The 17,888-nt window shown below is 31.8% G+C and overlaps 1 protein-coding gene and 1 long non-coding RNA gene across 15 annotated transcripts in view; one reads left to right on the forward strand and one right to left on the reverse strand.

The window, feature by feature from the left end:
- LOC148601160 (D-glucuronyl C5-epimerase-like) overlaps nucleotides 1-17,888 on the reverse strand; it is a 72,687-nt gene that overhangs the window by 7,978 nt on the left and 46,821 nt on the right. For 12 of the 13 annotated variants that reach the window (XM_088556425.1, XM_088556428.1, XM_088556429.1 and 9 more), the window contains 4 exons: nucleotides 6,113-6,246; nucleotides 2,920-3,097; nucleotides 1,493-1,664; nucleotides 335-574 (listed from right to left, as the gene is read on the reverse strand). In XM_088556425.1, the coding sequence (XP_088412551.1) occupies nucleotides 335-574; nucleotides 1,493-1,664; nucleotides 2,920-3,097; nucleotides 6,113-6,228 (706 nt within the window). In that variant the 5' untranslated portion in view covers nucleotides 6,229-6,246. Of the gene's footprint in view, nucleotides 1-334; nucleotides 575-1,492; nucleotides 1,665-2,919; nucleotides 3,098-6,112; nucleotides 6,247-8,783; nucleotides 8,937-17,888 lie in introns of those variants that run through there. The other variant, XM_088556438.1, reaches the window with a different exon arrangement.
- The window catches only part of LOC148601161 (uncharacterized), a 42,204-nt gene continuing 33,263 nt past the window's right edge, over nucleotides 8,948-17,888 (forward strand). For both annotated transcript variants that reach the window (XR_015917329.1, XR_015917330.1), the window contains exons 1-2: nucleotides 8,948-9,047; nucleotides 9,692-9,755. This is a non-coding gene — a long non-coding RNA (uncharacterized LOC148601161). The remainder of the gene's footprint in view (nucleotides 9,048-9,691; nucleotides 9,756-17,888) is intronic.

Raw genomic sequence — 17,888 nt, forward strand, 5'->3', positions numbered from 1 at the left:
AGTTATGTCACAGTTCTAATCAAATAATTTTCATCTTTTACCAAGAGAAACTTCAATCACCATTTCATGCTGCCCATCTGTAATGACATATACCAGAAATAATAGACTGTAATGGAAGCAAAAGGTTAAGCAGACAATAAAACCTGGCTTAACCCAACTTTCAAGTCAGGGCCATTGCAGTGGTTTCCAACTTTTACAGTTTTTACCCTGATATTGCCATTTGTTGAACACAATCTCCTTTTAGACTATTCCTTTAGACTACTGCCTAGATTTTATCAATTTGGTAATTTGGTATTACCCTTCATTAAGTAACTGAACAATTATAATACTTTACCTGAAGTATCAAACTCTAATAAACTGTTATCAATGAAGTCTTCATCAGTTTTAGTGACAAGCTGTGATTTCCTGTCCGGCAGTAACCATGCCGATGTATCACCAGTCTCACCATTCTCTAGGACCTGGACTTTTGGTTTAGGTCCAGACAAGTGCTTGCTAAAATGACTCAAACCAAACTGGGCTATCTGTATCGGGTAATAGTGTCCTTCAGGAGTCCACTGGGTTGATAAAGGAACACCTAAAAATTAAAATTGGTATGTGCAAAATAATGGTACAATGTAGTAATGTTTGATATTGTTCTTCAGGACTTACAACCTGTGGTCAATGATAACTTGTATAAAGAGATAGAAAGTTGTGACTGAAGATCAATGCACCTCTGGTTAAAAATGAAATAAGGTAAGGTGCAAAAATAAGTTTCATATACATGTACTAATATACATAATACATTCATCTTACTTCTTTCTGAAAATTATTTGGAACATTTAAATATGAAGGTGTGTCCATATAGTATAAAAATAGTCTTGTTTCCCGCTACAAGCCAGAAAAAAAGGGTAGGTACGTAGCTACATACATTTTTTTGTAGGTACTGAAATTACAGACATGGTTTTATGGAACCTACCAAAAAAACGAAAACTGCCAAATCTGAGGTAAACATATGGTAAAAAAAGAACCGTAATGGAAAATTAGGATTTGAAAAAGCAGAATTCTGTTTTAAAATGGAATAAAATCATATCTGAAATTATTTTATTTTTCAAAAACATATTACATTGAGTAGATGGAGAAACAATTTAGATTTAAAAAGTGCTTGAGCCAAAATGGACATAGAATGTTTAGAGTAGGCACAAAAAAATAAAGTAAATAGGGTAGCAGGAAACAGACATTTTTATTTTTTTTTTAAGCTCCACAAAACACATTAGGATATGGGCCTTAGGAGAACAGGAAGCTGATAATGCCACTGATACATTATCCAGAAGATTCATTCTCTTGTATACAGGTCTGACATAGGTTGAAAAATGGGTGACACAAAACAATATCCATCTTTTACATCCAAAATCACAAAAAAAGCTGCCATCTCAATGTTTCATTACTTTTAACAAAAATTTAATACTATTCTGGGTGATAGAAGTATTAAGTCCTTTAACTGTACTATATTTACCATACTGTCCTGTCAAACATTTAACTCTGTTCCTTTCCTCAACGTTGTAAAATTCAAAGGACATGAAGACGCCTCCTGGTGAGTATTCCTCTGGAATGGGATGAACTTTGGAATAACTGTGTTGAAATTCAAACCTATCATAACCATCATAGGATTCTATGGACCCATATACCTGTATAATACAAGATTTTATGAGACATGTATGATGACTCACATTATCAACAGAATGCTGTGAAGTTATTACACAATTCTACCTAAATCAACATTATCTTTGTCTGCCCCTTTACTGACTCGTACTGTTCACTCTGGATAGGGTAGTAGTTCAAATAAAAATTCAGAATCCCAAAATATGGATTTAAAGCAATCAATATTGGTGTATACATTCACACTAAAAAGACAAGAAAATTCCTATTTTTTGTGTAGTAAGATTTCTTAATCTCACCCACGGGTTGAAACGCTTTCCTGTAAAAAATTAGCACAATTGAATAAAGAGTTAATGAACGATCATATCTTACCAATATTGAGTATGTGTTTGAAAATTCTTTTAAAATAATAGTCATATCAAGAATAACTGGTGATTGATCTTTTCTTGCAGTTTGTTTATATTGTTTTGAAGTGACCTAAATTTTACACCTGGTTGTGAGGTATCCCTGGCCTGATATGTCATGATCAGCTGATAAATGTAGGTCATTTCAATTTAAACATTTTACTGGAAAACGATTCAAAATGAGGAAAAAGAATCAAACACCAGCTTTTCTCGTGCAAGGTCGGGAAATCTCAGACAACCGAGGGTAAGATGTAATAGTTCTTGAACTCAGCGAAGCATCGTTAAAGAACGATTAAATCTTACCCTTGGTTGTCTGACATATCCATAACCTGCACTCGTACAGGTGTTAGATTCTTAACATTTCCCTAACTTGCACTCTTACAGGTGTTAGATTCTTAACATTTCCCTAACTTGCAGTCGTAGATTCTTAATATCTTTTCAAAGATGAGAAATGATTTTTGTTGAAAGATGAGAATGAACATTATTTGGGTAGTGTAGAGTCTTTCTTTCATTTGAAGATAGAAAAAGGGCATATGAACATACTTTTAATTTAGACGACCTTCTTTTTTCTCTAAAACATTTTCTCATTTGATAAGCTTAACTTTTTAAAGAATATCATGGAACTATGATAATATTGCCAGCATGTATTATTCACCTGTATTTATTTAACTCATTCTATTTCCACAATAATGAGAAAAAAGTTGCAAATGTTTGTAGACCTTTTCATGTCTTTTTCATTTGTATTGGGTTGTTTTTGTTTAAGCTAGGAGAATTTAACAGTCGTATGAAGTTATGTGTAACTATGAAAATTTAAAAAGGTTCAATACAGAAATAGAGTTGTGTCCCTTGATTTATTCAATGCTTTAATTTAGACATTTACCTCAAAATATCTCTGTAAGAATGAAAATGGCATATAAACTTCTTTTCCTTCTCTTCTACATTTAAGTGATTCCTCTCCATTAATGACACACTCTATCTCTCGAAATTTCATTGCATTTTTATTCATTTTTTCTTTGAAAGACTGGGCAACCCTGGGTTGAAAGCCTACACCATCCTCTCTGTAATTAGATCCAAAGATGGAAAATTAAACAACATAAAAACATACCAGGTGACCAAATTAAATGAGAAATTGAATAGATATAATAAAGTTGTAAATCTCACACTTATACATAGACAGAAACCCTATCATGATAAATTTCAGCATACTAATTTGTATAAAATTATCATAATGTGAATGGCTAATTATCTGACACTTGACCCGTGTTTTACCTTGTGTCCTTAGGTTTTTTAGTGTCATGAAAAGCAGTCACCTGTTCATCTGAGAAAGACAGTCCACACATTTGTACTTTCACTTTCTATTTAAGATGCATAAATGTGCAGTGCTAAGGAACTATAAGTATACACGTACATTGCACACCACTTTTAAAAATAGGTCTCTTTCTCAACTTACAATGTAATTTTATATGGTCAACATTAATCACATTTATATGTAAATATGTACATGTTATCTTGGCTTCAGTTCATCAATTACATACAAGTTGACAAACATGTACAGTATAAAATTTTCAAAACTATATACAATGTACATGTATTTATGTACAAATGTAGTTAAAACAGTTTGAAAATATGATGTACTGTACAGTTACAAGTAATGTATGTATTCCCAACAGAAACAGCATTGCAAAGCAAAACCATAAATTTTGCCCTTTGACCTTAATATTTAGCCTACATGCACATTTTCATTTGTTTGCCTTGAATTAAATATCTATTTATAGAGTTCTAGATTTCCTTATGGAAAAAATAAATATACCAAATTTTGTCAAAATCCATTGAACAGTTGAAGAGTACAGATAGAGTAACAATACAACAGTAGTTTACATGTGCAATGTATATTCCTGGAGGAAAAATTAGCACCCTACCACTGATCTACATGTACAGTGTATATTCCTGGAGTCAAAATTAGAACCCTACCACTAATTTACATGTACGACAAGTAAAAGTCAATGCCATGCAAGCCTGACCCCTTTAATTTTTTGTTTTGCTCTGTTTCAATATATACATGTATACAAACTGTATCATAATGGCAAGTATACTTCACCCTGGGCCAGTTCAGTTTCTACAAATCTTGCTGGCTCAACCAGTTGGGCAAATATTCTTTTTTTAATGCTAGATACATGTATTTAATTTGTTGGTGTATAAGAATATAAGAAGGCTTTCATAACAATTGCTGGTACTAAAGTTAGAGTAGACCTTTCCATGTCTAAATAATCTTACCTAACAAGAATATACATGTACAAATGTACATGTAATTATTAATTTTTTTTTTTTTAAATTTCGAGAAAAAAATTTAATTTGAACCTCTTATTTCCCTCTTCCTTAACAATCCCAAAATTTAAATCTATACATGTAATTGACAACAATGCTTACTCATTTTTTCGTTATTATTAATTTCCTTCCTATCAAATTGATCAATTAAGTACTATATGTACATCAAATATTACTTGTACAATTTTGTAAAGTGAACACTTTTTACTGCATCTTCCAGTACATTGTTCCGATATTTTACTCACGTAGTAACAGTACAAATGCAAGACTTTTTAATGAGAAAGTGAATGAACACTTCCCTGTTTTTTTGTATACTTTCATTGTACATAGGGGATTATCATTAAGAAAAAGGACACTCTATTGTGCTTTATCAGAATTTAAATGTCTTGGTACTAAGAATTTTCCTCATTTAGGGTAAAAAGATGATACAACTATTGTTTTCTACCATTTCTCAAGAAAGCATCCAATATAAGACTTATGAATATGTAAGAGTAATCAAGGGGACCGAGATTCTAGCGGAAATCAAAAGAATGTAATCCAGGGACAATGAGCAGATATGGAAAACAGACACACACAACAAAGAACATAAAATAACCCAGGGATTGAATTTCGAAACTTTTTCCACCAGCTAACTTTAGCATGTACTGAAAATTTACACTTGCTAAACTTAAGTTTTGTGGGTTATTTCTGGACTTTACCTATATGATATAGATAATTCCACTAGCAAATTTTAGCAAGTGGATATAATTTCTACTAGCAAAAACTGGGGGCATGGACCAGATAAACCAGTAGGGTAAGGGTCCTCTGCTTTTCAAGAACTCATGGTAAGGTACATACACATGTATGTACAAAAAATATGTTACATGCATCTAATACATTTTCGTATAAACACTTAAGTAGTTTTTCATGTTTTCCTCAGTTTTAGGTACATGAAGCTTGAAACAGTTTCAAGTGTGTATGCATGAACATGCAATTCCCTCGACCCTATCCATATGATACTAGTATGTTTTGTAGTAAATGTAGTTCCTGGGTATAACATAATTAGTTCAAGTGAACACTTGTAAACATAAACATCTCACTGTGATATAATGTGTACATTAGTATTCGTATGATAAGTGACACACTTAAGGATACTTATCATACTCAATATAAGGCATGTACATTTATGACATATTGTGAATTACATTACATATAATGGATGAATTACAATAGCATATATATCTATTTGAATCTATTTTTGTACAAAATCTACACAAAAGTACAACAACTCTAGGGCCTAATCTACATGTACAGAGAAAAATTAGCAAATTCATCTTCTTGCTTGTGCTCGCTCTTCCCATTTGTCTTGGACAGGAAGAAGTTTTGTAATAGATATTACATAGACAAAAATGCCAATGTTGTTATTTTCCAAATAGATTTTACTTAAACTTCTTCTATTCATCGATGTCCAGATAAGGCCCTATCAGACTACTTGCTGACTTCTTTTGGAAGAGGTGTCTATTTCTTTACTGTGTATTTTATTATGTACAGTACATGCATACTTTCATACAGACTTTTACATGTATAGATCTATTACTTTTACATTCTTAAGTTACCTTATTTTCAAATTTTACATGAACATGTACAATGTAGTTTGTGGTTACAAATGAACCTATACATGCACATACATGTACACTGTATATGTAACATTCTATTAAAAAAATACAAGTTAATGCATTAAAATTATACATTGTACTTGTGAAACATACTGATAGAAATTGTTGTCCTTGAAAGCCATATCACAGCTGCCCCACTGGTAGAATGTAATCATAATGGAACATGCTGATACAGCAAAAACAGCAGTCTTTAAGGACACCCTGGCCATCTTCAATCTATTGTCATCCTGAAAATACAAATAAAAAATTATCTACCTGCAAGTTCTTTGTGCACAACTATGTACATGAATTTTCAGTATAATAACTCCATGACTTTGGATTTTAACAGACTGGTGCTTTTAATGTATCACATTACATGTGCATGTACTTGACAGTTACAGTTGTATGTTTTGAACTATTTTACCTAACACAGTAACAGTCTTACAACTTCCATCTGTACATGTTGTACCTGTCTTAAAAAATTAAATGTACATGTATATACAAGTGTACATGTTTATGTTGAAGTAAGACATTTGACAATGGACTGTTTACAATTTTTAAAGTTACATGTACTGATAGATCCACTAATACAAACATGAAGCTTGTAGCTGAGCAAACAGGGGTTCAAATTTGTGGTGGTCCAAGGTCTGGGATCCTTAATTACTAACCCAAGACCTTCAAAATTCCATTTGCCCAGGTTTGCTACATTCAACGTTATTTATTTACACTTTAAATTTTATACTCAAGTGGGCTATTGTTTTGAAACATGAAAAAGTCCAGGACCTTCCACTATTGCCAGTTTGTTTGGACCTCTGATGTAAAAAAAGGGTATATAGATGTTTCACCCTAATTAACTGTTCACCCTGATTCTATTTGTTACAATGTTGGTATTTTATCACATAAATCTGACCTGGATACAAATACAAATATACAAACACATTTACAATGAATAGTTATGATGCAATACACAAATCTCAACATACAAGAAATGACAGTTCTAATGATAACCATATTGAAAAACTGGAGCGGAGGTGCCTTAAACTAAAACATGTACTTTATTTCAGTGACTAGGCTAAACATTTATTTACATATTCAATATGGCCTTTAGAATAACCAAAAGGTTACTGTTTAATATTACAGATATATTATTTATTGAGAAGAAACTTTTGTCTATGTTTTTTTTTTTATAAAATGAGAATGAGAGTGAAATTAAAGTTATTTTTTTTTATATATTTTTTTGCTTTATTATCCAACATTCTGAGAGCTGTTGAAGTACTAATACAAAATCTCAGCTCAGAATAAATACATTTAATTTTTTAGAATAAAATAATAATGATACAATACTATATACATGTATTACTAGTCTAAGAGTAATCAAGGGAACCAAGGTTATAGCGGTAATCAAAAGAATGTAACCCAGGGGCAAAGACCAGACATGGAAAACAGATATACACAACAAAGAACATTAAGTAACTAAAATCATACATACAAAGTAACAAAAGCAAATGAGCAACTCGGACTACACTAAAAACTGGAAGCATGGACCATGTGCACCTGTAGGGTAAGCGTCCTCTGCTTTTCTAGAAACACCTGCCGAGTTGAAAAGTCAAGTCCAAATAATTACGCAGTGTTGGGAGGCTAATTTTTATTAATTTTTATTCTGCTCAGTCTCTTCAAACGTCAGATTTAAAACGTCATGATAGCGAGCCCCGCGAAGCAGTGTGAGCTCTACGGTTATTACGAGTACTTTCTAAATTTCCCTCAAGATTCCCCAATATACTAACCAAAAAAAAGTCAAGTCCCGGAAGTAGCAAAAAGTTACTGTCCTTACGGAAAAAATTCATCATTTCCTTCAATGAAACAAATAAAAAAATATAGGTTAAGATTATGTTTCAGTAAAAATAAATTCATCTTTTCTGACAGTTTTTTAGTCTTTTTCTATTTTTTTTTTTACTTATTTAAAGGAGTGAATGTTATGTTTTCAAAAACTTCGGGAAACATGTGGATGTGTATGTACGTGTACATTTTGTATCTCCGCTGTTCCACTGTTGCTGTTGTCAAGAACCTAACCTGCCTTGGAAAAAAATATAACTCAAATAGAATTATTAACATCGAAGCATAGCTTTTCTAAGATAGGAAAGGCAATCATTTTCTTGTTAAGAATTTACAGCTGTCGTCTGCATTTTGTTTATGTCACGATATGTATAAAATATTCCCACCATCCATGGAGAACTGTAATATTACCGGTATCTGTACTGATCTGTCCGGCCAAAACTGAAATGGATACTGCTAGAGATGCCCTTAAGGGATAAAAAATGTACAGTATTGGGAAGTGCTATAAAGTTATTGACCATTTTGAGTGTGAGGGGAAAGGGGGTATGGGGTTGGAATTTTGCGAGAAAAAAAATTGTTCAAGTTATTCATTCATTAAAAAGATCTTCAAATAGAAATATTGATTTTGCTTGCATCTTAAATGTAAATAAAAATACTGCGCTTGCAGAGCAAATATTTTCATCCGGGTTGACCCCCCTCTATGTGATATCTTTTATTATTTTTACGAGTCTCGCACAGATGGTACACGTATGGTAAAGCTCACGGTTCTCGCTGATTTAGGCAATGCCTACCCCATATTATTCTTAACTATGAAACGAGACAGAGAGGAAAAAGCAATCATAAATAAAACTATTCAATAAAAAAAAAACAATATTGCACTGGTACATTGCATATCTGTCATATTCAGATTTAACATGTTTCCACACTGAACACAAAAAAACTCTGTCCTTACCCATTGCTTATATGTTAGAAATTCCAATTTCACGTCATCTTTTGACACTCTTTGTTTCAAAATCCTTCAAATTATCAAATCAACAAATACTCGACAAAAATGTATACCAGATGCCACACATAACTCAGTCAAACCGGAAACTAAGAATGTAGCCAAGGGAGATAAATCGATAGCAGACAACACAGGTGAAATGTGTGTACAGGTGCAAAATTAAATTACCTGTCTTCGTTCTGTGACACATTAGAGTATTAACTGTCATATATGGTAAATGATATAGCCTCAAATTAAACAAATGAGAAAACACTTTAATTGTCACTCTCTAGACCGGATAATCTTCGTTTGTTGGGGCCTTTTTTAAAATTAGGCACTTGTCTTTTAAGTTAAAAAATTATCCCTAAACAAAATGAAACTTATGATTAATTTCTTTTGAGACAAATGCCTGTGTACCACGGAGTTTATAATACTTATGACAGTCCTTGGTCAAACGTTAATGCGGTAAAGGTGAGAAAGAAAAGAAAAAATAGTCTCACAAGAGGGATAATTTTGACTACTATGTGAGTGTTACTCGCTATAATTACTTATAAGTATACTGAAAAGGAAGTAGGAAGGAGATGAGTTTAACACTATTTACACTACATTGCATCTATAAATTCATCCAATGTGTACACATTATGAATTGAAATTGAAAAAAAACTTTATTTGAAGGTTAAATTTGTAACACACATAATTCAGATAGTAAGAAAATGTGACACATTTACAAAAGTCCTTCAAAGCTAAGTTAACTTACTCAAGGTTCTTCATAAGACAGTAACTCAAATACCAAAATCTCAATCCTACAGAAGATTAGGATACTGCCCATTACCATGCCACTTCCCCAAAAATATTTACTTGCAATTTTTTTTTTCAAGACACTACCAAATGATAGTAGTGATAACAGTCATCATCATATAAAACTATAGGAAATTACCAGGGGTAAGTTCTTAATCACAAATATTATATTGTTTTAGAAAGCTGAAAGTAAGACTTGTCCTCATAATACAATGAAAATGAATTAAAGTGCTGAACATTTATTTTTTGTTTGAATTATATGTATGGCCACTTCAATTGTACATATCAACTAGAGGCTTCCAGTAGTCTGAATCACTTATGTTGGTCTCGTAGGTAGATGTACCGGTACATGGACCAATGCATGTATATGTTAGCTAATCACTAAATTAATATCAGTGATGTGTAAATATATTGAAGTTAATGTTTTAGACAGAGGTTAAAATTTCTTTGTTTAAAAGAATCTTTAAATTAAATAGTTAGCAACCAACAGAACTGAATTTGTATTTTAAATTTCAAGATAGCAGGTCTTTGATTCTTGAACTAAATACTTTAGTCCAAACATTGAATTCTTGGTTTAACTAGATACAATATAAATACACTATCTACTTATAAGATTCCATTTCTTATTCATTCTAAAGTGACAATAAGTTAAAAATGAGTTCACTAGGAGGAGAAGTTTATACTGATCTTTAGATATTTGGATGAAATTGAAATATGTTATCTTTGATATCACTTAGATACCTGCAATTGTTGACTGTTGTTACATAGTATTGTTGACCAGTTCTCAGAACTTCAAATGAGTTATAATCTAGCGATGATAACCTTTATCATAATTTTCTTAATAACACTCATCTAACCCCAGGAGCTACTGATAAATTATAACACAAGTTTATAGACAATGTAGCTCTGGTCAAATCAAAATTATTTGTTCTGGAATGCCTAAACACTTATCTAGCCCCAGGAGCTATTGATAAGTAGCTGTGGTCAAATTCATATTGTTTGTTCTGAAACTCCTAAACACTAATCTGTCCCTAAGAGCTTCTGTAATGATGTAATATAGGACCATGGAATCAGTTGCTCTGTGTCTGATATGTTTATAAAGTCCTTATGTTTAGGAGTTAGTGATAAAGGGTAAAAGATCCTAGTGATTATATACAGAGGAAGACATTTGTATACTCTATTGACTCCATGGTGGTGTTGTCTTAGAGGTGTGGGACATTCAAATGAACCCCTTAGTCCTGTGTAATCCAACACTTTTTAATACCCTTTTTAATTCAAAGACTGAAGTTTTTGAAGTCGCTAATCATCAAATATTCTTTACCACTGATTTTGGCTTACTTTCAACATCCAAAATGGCATGGATGCGATATGCTCTAAAATCAGGTGACTTGCACTAGGATCTTTGTTGCCTTGATATGATTGCATACTCTTTCGCAACTGTAAAGACCCAAATGTTTTCAATCAAAACAACTGGTTGCCTGGAAACAGATTAAACAACTTGCAATTGCTATTTATATATATATCGGGGTCCTGATAATGTATATGTCTATATATTCAATTGTAACATGCCCGTATTTGAATTGGAAAATGGGTAATATTAAATAAATTCAATGCTAACCAATCATTTCATCTTTTAATGTAAACTTCCTGTTCTCATACAAGCAAAAAAAAACACACATAGACATGTGTAGGATATTTTTTAAAAGAGGTACATTTTAGCAATCTTTGGGTCGCTTATGATATTGACCAGGGAACCAGATTAATCATATGGCAATGAATATTCATAAAATACGAGGCCCAGCTAATGTATATAATCTATATAGTCTTGAAGCAAGCCTGAATTGGAAACTGGGTAATGTTCAATGCTAACCGATCATTTCATGTAAACCTGCCGTTCTCATACAAGCAAGAAACACACATAGAACACATGTATATGATATTTAGGAGGTACATTTTTATCTTGTATGAAGTTGGAACTATGATGCTATGGCAGTAAACATGGCACAGATCTGCAGCATAACATTGAGTATAAATATATGATTATGCAAATCATATGTGAATATAAAGTACTGAAATTACAAGTGCAAGAAGTCACTAACAATATTAGTGACTTAAAAAGATACATGCATGTTCCATAAATTCAGAAATAGAGGTTCACGTAAAAGTTTCTGAAAAATGTGAGGGGTTCCAACCCAAGAATGGTAGGATCTCCCCTGATCTGCCACTGTAAATTTTGGTCCACTTAATATTGGGCTTCATGGGAGTAATATAGAATTTGGTATGCTTACAGCATAATGTTTTCAGCTGACCCCTCTTAATCATATTGATCTTAATATATTCATGGTAGAATTTATTGGAGAATTTAATATTCTTCACATATAACCAGATTCATGGATTATGATAAGGCCCTTGAACTTTGAGAGTTGTTTTCAATGAGGAAACTGCATAGATCTGATATACACCTGTTGTAATGACCCAATTCTGACAGGTTTATGATAAGATAATCTCATTCACATAATTGACCAATTATTTAGCCAGGGGGAGATAACTCTATAGTAATGTTAGTATGGTCAATTAGGATCTAATGTACCTAGTCAGTCTGTTTGTTTTATTTGCAATGTTTTGGCCTTATGTCTCCTTTCATTGCTTACTTAAATCCTCATTAATTGTTAATTTTAATCAAAAGTCAGGAGATTAATTTTTTCCTGGGTTATTGTAGACTAGTGTCTCCTATAGAGTCATTAGGCTATCAACATCTTATTTATAGAAAACACATCTTATAGCAATTTGGTTGATATACTTTTCCTAGGACTTTCTAAACTCAGTGTGCTACAATATGTAGATCATTGATTTTTAAAAAAAAAATATGTGTAATTTTCAGTAATTCTGTTTTATCTCTTTTGATTATCATTTCCTTTACATAAAGAACTTAAATATTTTAGGAACCTTTAAATAGAACATGTAATAAAGGCTATTAATTTTTTGTTGCATGTGAAGTGTCATACTTGATTTAAAAACCAGAAAAAATTGAATATAATATTGCATGCAATTTGTCCAATATACAAACAGCTTTAACTTAAATGATATACTATCATTGTTATAGCAACAAGTATAACATTGCCTATGATTCTGACTGAAAGCCAAGAAAATACAGATTTCTTACAGACACCAAACTAAACAATCAAAGAAAATATGTGAATTTCAAACAAGAACTGATTATATTCATATCTTCCCTACTGATCAATAAAATTCATGATCTAATCAATTATATTGTTCAGAAAATATTTTCCCACCTCTCTGTTTTAATACTATTATGCTTCCAGTAATGTTATCAGCTCAGGGTAAATTTTTGTAAAGCATTATAAAGAATAAAGAAGAAATAGTTAATATGATGTTTTATTAACAAGGGGTTGATATTAATACGATGTTTTATTAACCAGGGGTTGATATTTTTTTAGGGTGTTGTTTGACAGAACCTCAGTCCTATTTCAGTTATACTAGATGTTAAAATGCTATAAAGCTTTTTTTCTGACTTGGACCCATCCTAACCTGTACTAGTACCTGGTTCATGCTCCCAGTTTTTTTAGTTTGGTTTGCTCATTGAATTACTTCTGTTTCTTTGTACATGCCATTTTGGTTATTGCATGATCTTTTTTTAATGTGTGTTTCTATTTCCCTGTCTAAAATTTATCCTTGGAATATATAGTCTTTTGATTTCCTCTCAAACCTTGGCTCCTTTAATTTCTTTTCCCAGCTATTTTAGAGGTTGGCTGGCAACTACTAAGCTGTTTTCTGACTTAATTGTGCCATATTCCTTGGTGTATGAAGAAATGGAATTCCAAACTCATATGATGCAGCAGTAGAAATCTGCCCACCCTATTCACAAAATGTTTTGTAGACATAGAATGATATTCGTTTTGACTAGATGAAATTGACCCAGATTCAGTAGTCTTCTTGTCATTCCTCCCAATGCTCTTTTGATTTCATAGACAAGAATAATGCCTACTCTGAATCAGGACTTGACTCTGAATTAAATTAAGATATTTAAACATCTCAGATTGAGGAGATGCCAGCTTAGTTTACAACAAAACATCACATCACAATGTTGTGGTTTTAGAAGATTGCAAGTTTTTCTTTTAAAAGGCGATAATAGTTGCAGTAAAAAACATGTGGGATAATTGTTTTCTTTCATCTTCAGAGCAGCAGTGTTTATGCTTAAGAAGATTACAACTTTTTTCTGCTAAAGGATATTTTTTATATTAGCTGTAGTATAAACAAATGCAAGATTATAGTTTTCTTTCTTAACGATGCTGCATTGAACATGGTGTGATATAAATTTCCCATTTAAAGGGTGGTTTATATCCAGCTGGAGTAATCATAGTGCCATGACAGGAGGGTTATCATAGAAATATAATTTGCCAGTTTAATCAAGTGATTTACTCTTTGGTTATGACCCCTGACTAGGTAGAGGTCACTGAACAAAGATCCAGATGTCTTACTCTCTGGCTTTAAATCTATAAGTTCTGGCCCCTGTTTCGAAAGGTTATTGATTATAGTTCCAGCTGTTTCCCTTCATTAACCATCAACCCCATATCAATCAGGTTAAGGTCTATGATATTGCTGATCAGAGAATTCTATGATTTTTATCCAGGTGCTTTTTGGTTGAAATCAAGTTATCTAATCATAATTCTGTGAGGGTTGAGATGTAAGTTGTAACAAATTGTTTCTATATAAACCAGAATATAAGTAAATTATGACACTATCTTATTGGTTTGCACTGATGAAATCACAAGAAGAATTTGGTTTATTTAAATATAGACTAAGAAGTCATGATCTAATGTAATAACTGTCATTGAAGAACTGGAAAAGGAGTAAAAAAAAGACTCCTCAAGCCTGTATGCTGCTAAATTCAGTGAAACCTATCTAAAATTCAAGAGTGTATCATTTGCCAGTAGGGTGGTTGTACATTTGGGTGAAAGAAAACAAGTACTGTCTTTTCAAAATGATAGCAGACACAGTAAAATCTTGTTCTTTTTACTTATAATTTTCTACATTTCATTCATAAAAATAACACATGGCATGCCATTTCGATACAGTTTTTTTGAACACCACTAAGTTATCAGTAATTGGCCAATCGGGAAAGAAAAGTGAGATCAGGTGACTTGCATTTCCATAGAAGAGTGTCATTAAGGTCAAAGGGTAAAAAGCAAAACTATACCATGTGCATAGGAAAAATCACTTGCACATAGGGGACATTTCTGAAAATTGTCCTTTATAATAGCACTAGACGAAAAAGATTTCAGTGCAGACAGTGCCAAAAATAAACATAAGTTGAAAGTAAAAGTACCTTAACTATCAAGTTGCTTTATTTTCATTGCAGACTACCTTAAAACTTTGAAGTCCATCTGTTTAGATTTAATAATATTTAATGTGTCTGCTTGTCATAAGAAAAAAGTTTATGGCCAAATATTGGTACAGATTTTCATTCCATGTTGTTACAAATATATAGGTTCCTGTAAGTGATACTCAGAATTTATTTAGCAGAACTTTCAGGTATGTCCGTTCAAATGATTTGGCAGCTTGTTTTTGGAAGGCTGCTTGGTAAAAGAAGGTTGAAAGAACCAGGCTGTCTCCCTTCATCTCAATCTGCTATTTAGTTTTTCAGTGCATATTCATTTAAAGGAGTTGTTGAATAATAATTTAAAACTTTTTTTTGTAATAAAACAGGTGAATTGTGAAAATTGATTTCTAAAAGATGCAAATGAACCTGTTTAAAGATTACCCATACTGATAAAAATATATTTTTAGGTAACATGCACTTGTAAAATTACGGTATTATTGAAATCAAATTATATACCATAATAATTCATAAACTGCATTTGCATTTTACTTCTATTTGACAAAAAGATCTCTAAACAGCAGGGGGTGTAAAGGAATTCAGAACATTACATAAAACAGATAAAAAGCCATAAAAATATTTTAATTGGATTTCAACTGTGAGGAGAAGTGTTTGCAACAGTGTAATCTTCCATAGCATCAACGTTGCTATTTCTAGATCAATCCCTCAAGGATTACTAAGAAAGTGAATTTGATTGAAATTTTCTCTCATTGTCTCTTTTAAAACTGTTACATTGCAGGGAGATTGAAGATCTACACTTCAAAATAAAAATCTGCTGTCAGTGTGTGCATGCATTAAATTGCAATTTCATGAGTTAATTGAAAAATTATAACTGGCGGAAACACCAAGGAGCAATAAGGAAAATAGGGCTGTTCAACATTAAATCAATCTCTACTTCCTGTTTTGTTTCTTATTTAGGTCACATTTAAAATACAAGTCTTCGTAAGAATTAGGATGTAATCGTATTAGCAAAAAAGTATTGAAGTACTATATAATATATAATATTTGTACCATTGGAATTTTAGAAAAAGTTTTGGCATTAAAGGGGGTAAAAAGTACACTGTTGTAATAGATTACCATCCAAACTTATTAAACAAGCTCATCAAAGCAATTTAATTCTTTTATTCTCATTCAGCTAATAATACTTTGGGCCTGCTTATGGGTAGATAACTGTAAAAACAATGTTTTCAATATTTTAAATATAAATTATCATTGTTCCCTCTATTCAGGTAAGACTAATAATGAGGTAGAAACAGTGCCTGTTGATGTGGCAGGACAGACAAACTTCCATCAGCTCTTTGCTGTCTTGATATTGCTATTAGTTTTATTCACCATAATTGCTAAGAGTTTTTAAACAACCACAAAAAATCTGTGTGATAGCTTATGTTGTGGTTAATCAATTGGTCTAAAATTTTGATATGATTTTAACTTACTTCTAAAGGAAGGTTCATATTTAGTTTAGACCTTGTAGCGCTATCATTTCAGAGTAAGAGGCAATAATAGGTAAAAATAGGTGATTAATTTAAACCCATGTAAACTTTTTTTAAATTTTTTTTTCATTGTGTCCCTTATTTAATTCTGGTAAAGAAATGTATCAGCAGATTTTATGTGTTTTGGACCATTTTAAAATTGTATGGGTCAAAGTTGGCAAAAATTCAGATTTTTTATTTTTGGTCTGATTTCAAATTTTTTTTTTGGATTTCTCATAAAAATCTCTGCCTGCATTTTCCAATCAGATTTCAGATTTCTCTAACAGTTTTCGAATGATAAGGGGACAAAGGGAAACATGAAAATTTTTGGTGTGATTTTGAAAATTTTTAATTTAATATAAAATTTTTTGCAGTATAGTGTCCAAACCATTTGATGTGTCCATAATAAATAAGTCCCTATGTTTAAGTGTATCAAAAACTAATATTGTGTCCACATTTGCTCCAACTTTTCATGTTTTGACTGCAGTTGTATCGTGCTGCACTCAGCAAAACTATTACCTATCAGTTAAGGAATTTTCTTTAATACCCTTCACTGAAACTGATTTAAAAGGACCGTATGTCTGGTTTAGATTCAGGTATATTGCTGTTTGGTTGAGACATTACAAGTTCACTGAAATATGCAACCTCTGCCTAACTACTTGCTGACAAGAACTCTACTTCAATTAGAAATAAGTCATTAGTTGTTGGAAATCATTCATACCGTGTCATATTTACAGTTTACAAATATTATGTACATTGCAATGAACTTGCTGGATCAGATCTAACTTGGTGTAATATTGACATGACTTGGGATGTACTATAAGAATTTAGGGTTTTATAAACCCACTTTTTATGCTATTTCTCATGTAAGAATTCAATCAATTACGTGCTGTTTCTCTGTCCGATATTACTGGCTACAAAGCCCTGCTGTTTAATGAGAATATTTCAATTTCCATGAGGTGTAAAATTACACTTATCTTTTTTTAAAAAGATGGTAGAGAATTATATAGCTTTAATGTTATGTAAATAGGCAGATCTTTTGAAAAGCACAATGGTAGAAGAACTTAAAGAATTTAACAGTATGTATTGAAGCCATGATGTATGGGGTAAAAACCTTTTACTTCATGCATCATAAACTTCTAAAATACTGAATCAATCAGGTTGTTACTTCAAATTTTCTTAAGATTTTTACAAAAATATTATTAAGTCACAACCCAGACATAGTCAGTAGAGAAAGATGGAAATCATGGATAGAATTAATTTTGATCATTTCATTTGGATGAAAATACACAGGGGTAAAGAGGAGGTCAAACAAAACACAATCATATACAAAAATATGAAATGTTACACTGTTAAACTTTACAAATAGGTAAATAATTAAAATTTCACAAATATTTTTAAAACACAAAT

The sequence above is a fragment of the Perna viridis genome, chromosome 12, assembly GCF_037379345.1.
Source record: "Perna viridis isolate PV_CMFRI_1.1 ecotype Kerala chromosome 12, ASM3737934v1, whole genome shotgun sequence".
NCBI classification, from domain to species: Eukaryota; Metazoa; Mollusca; class Bivalvia; order Mytilida; family Mytilidae; genus Perna; species Perna viridis.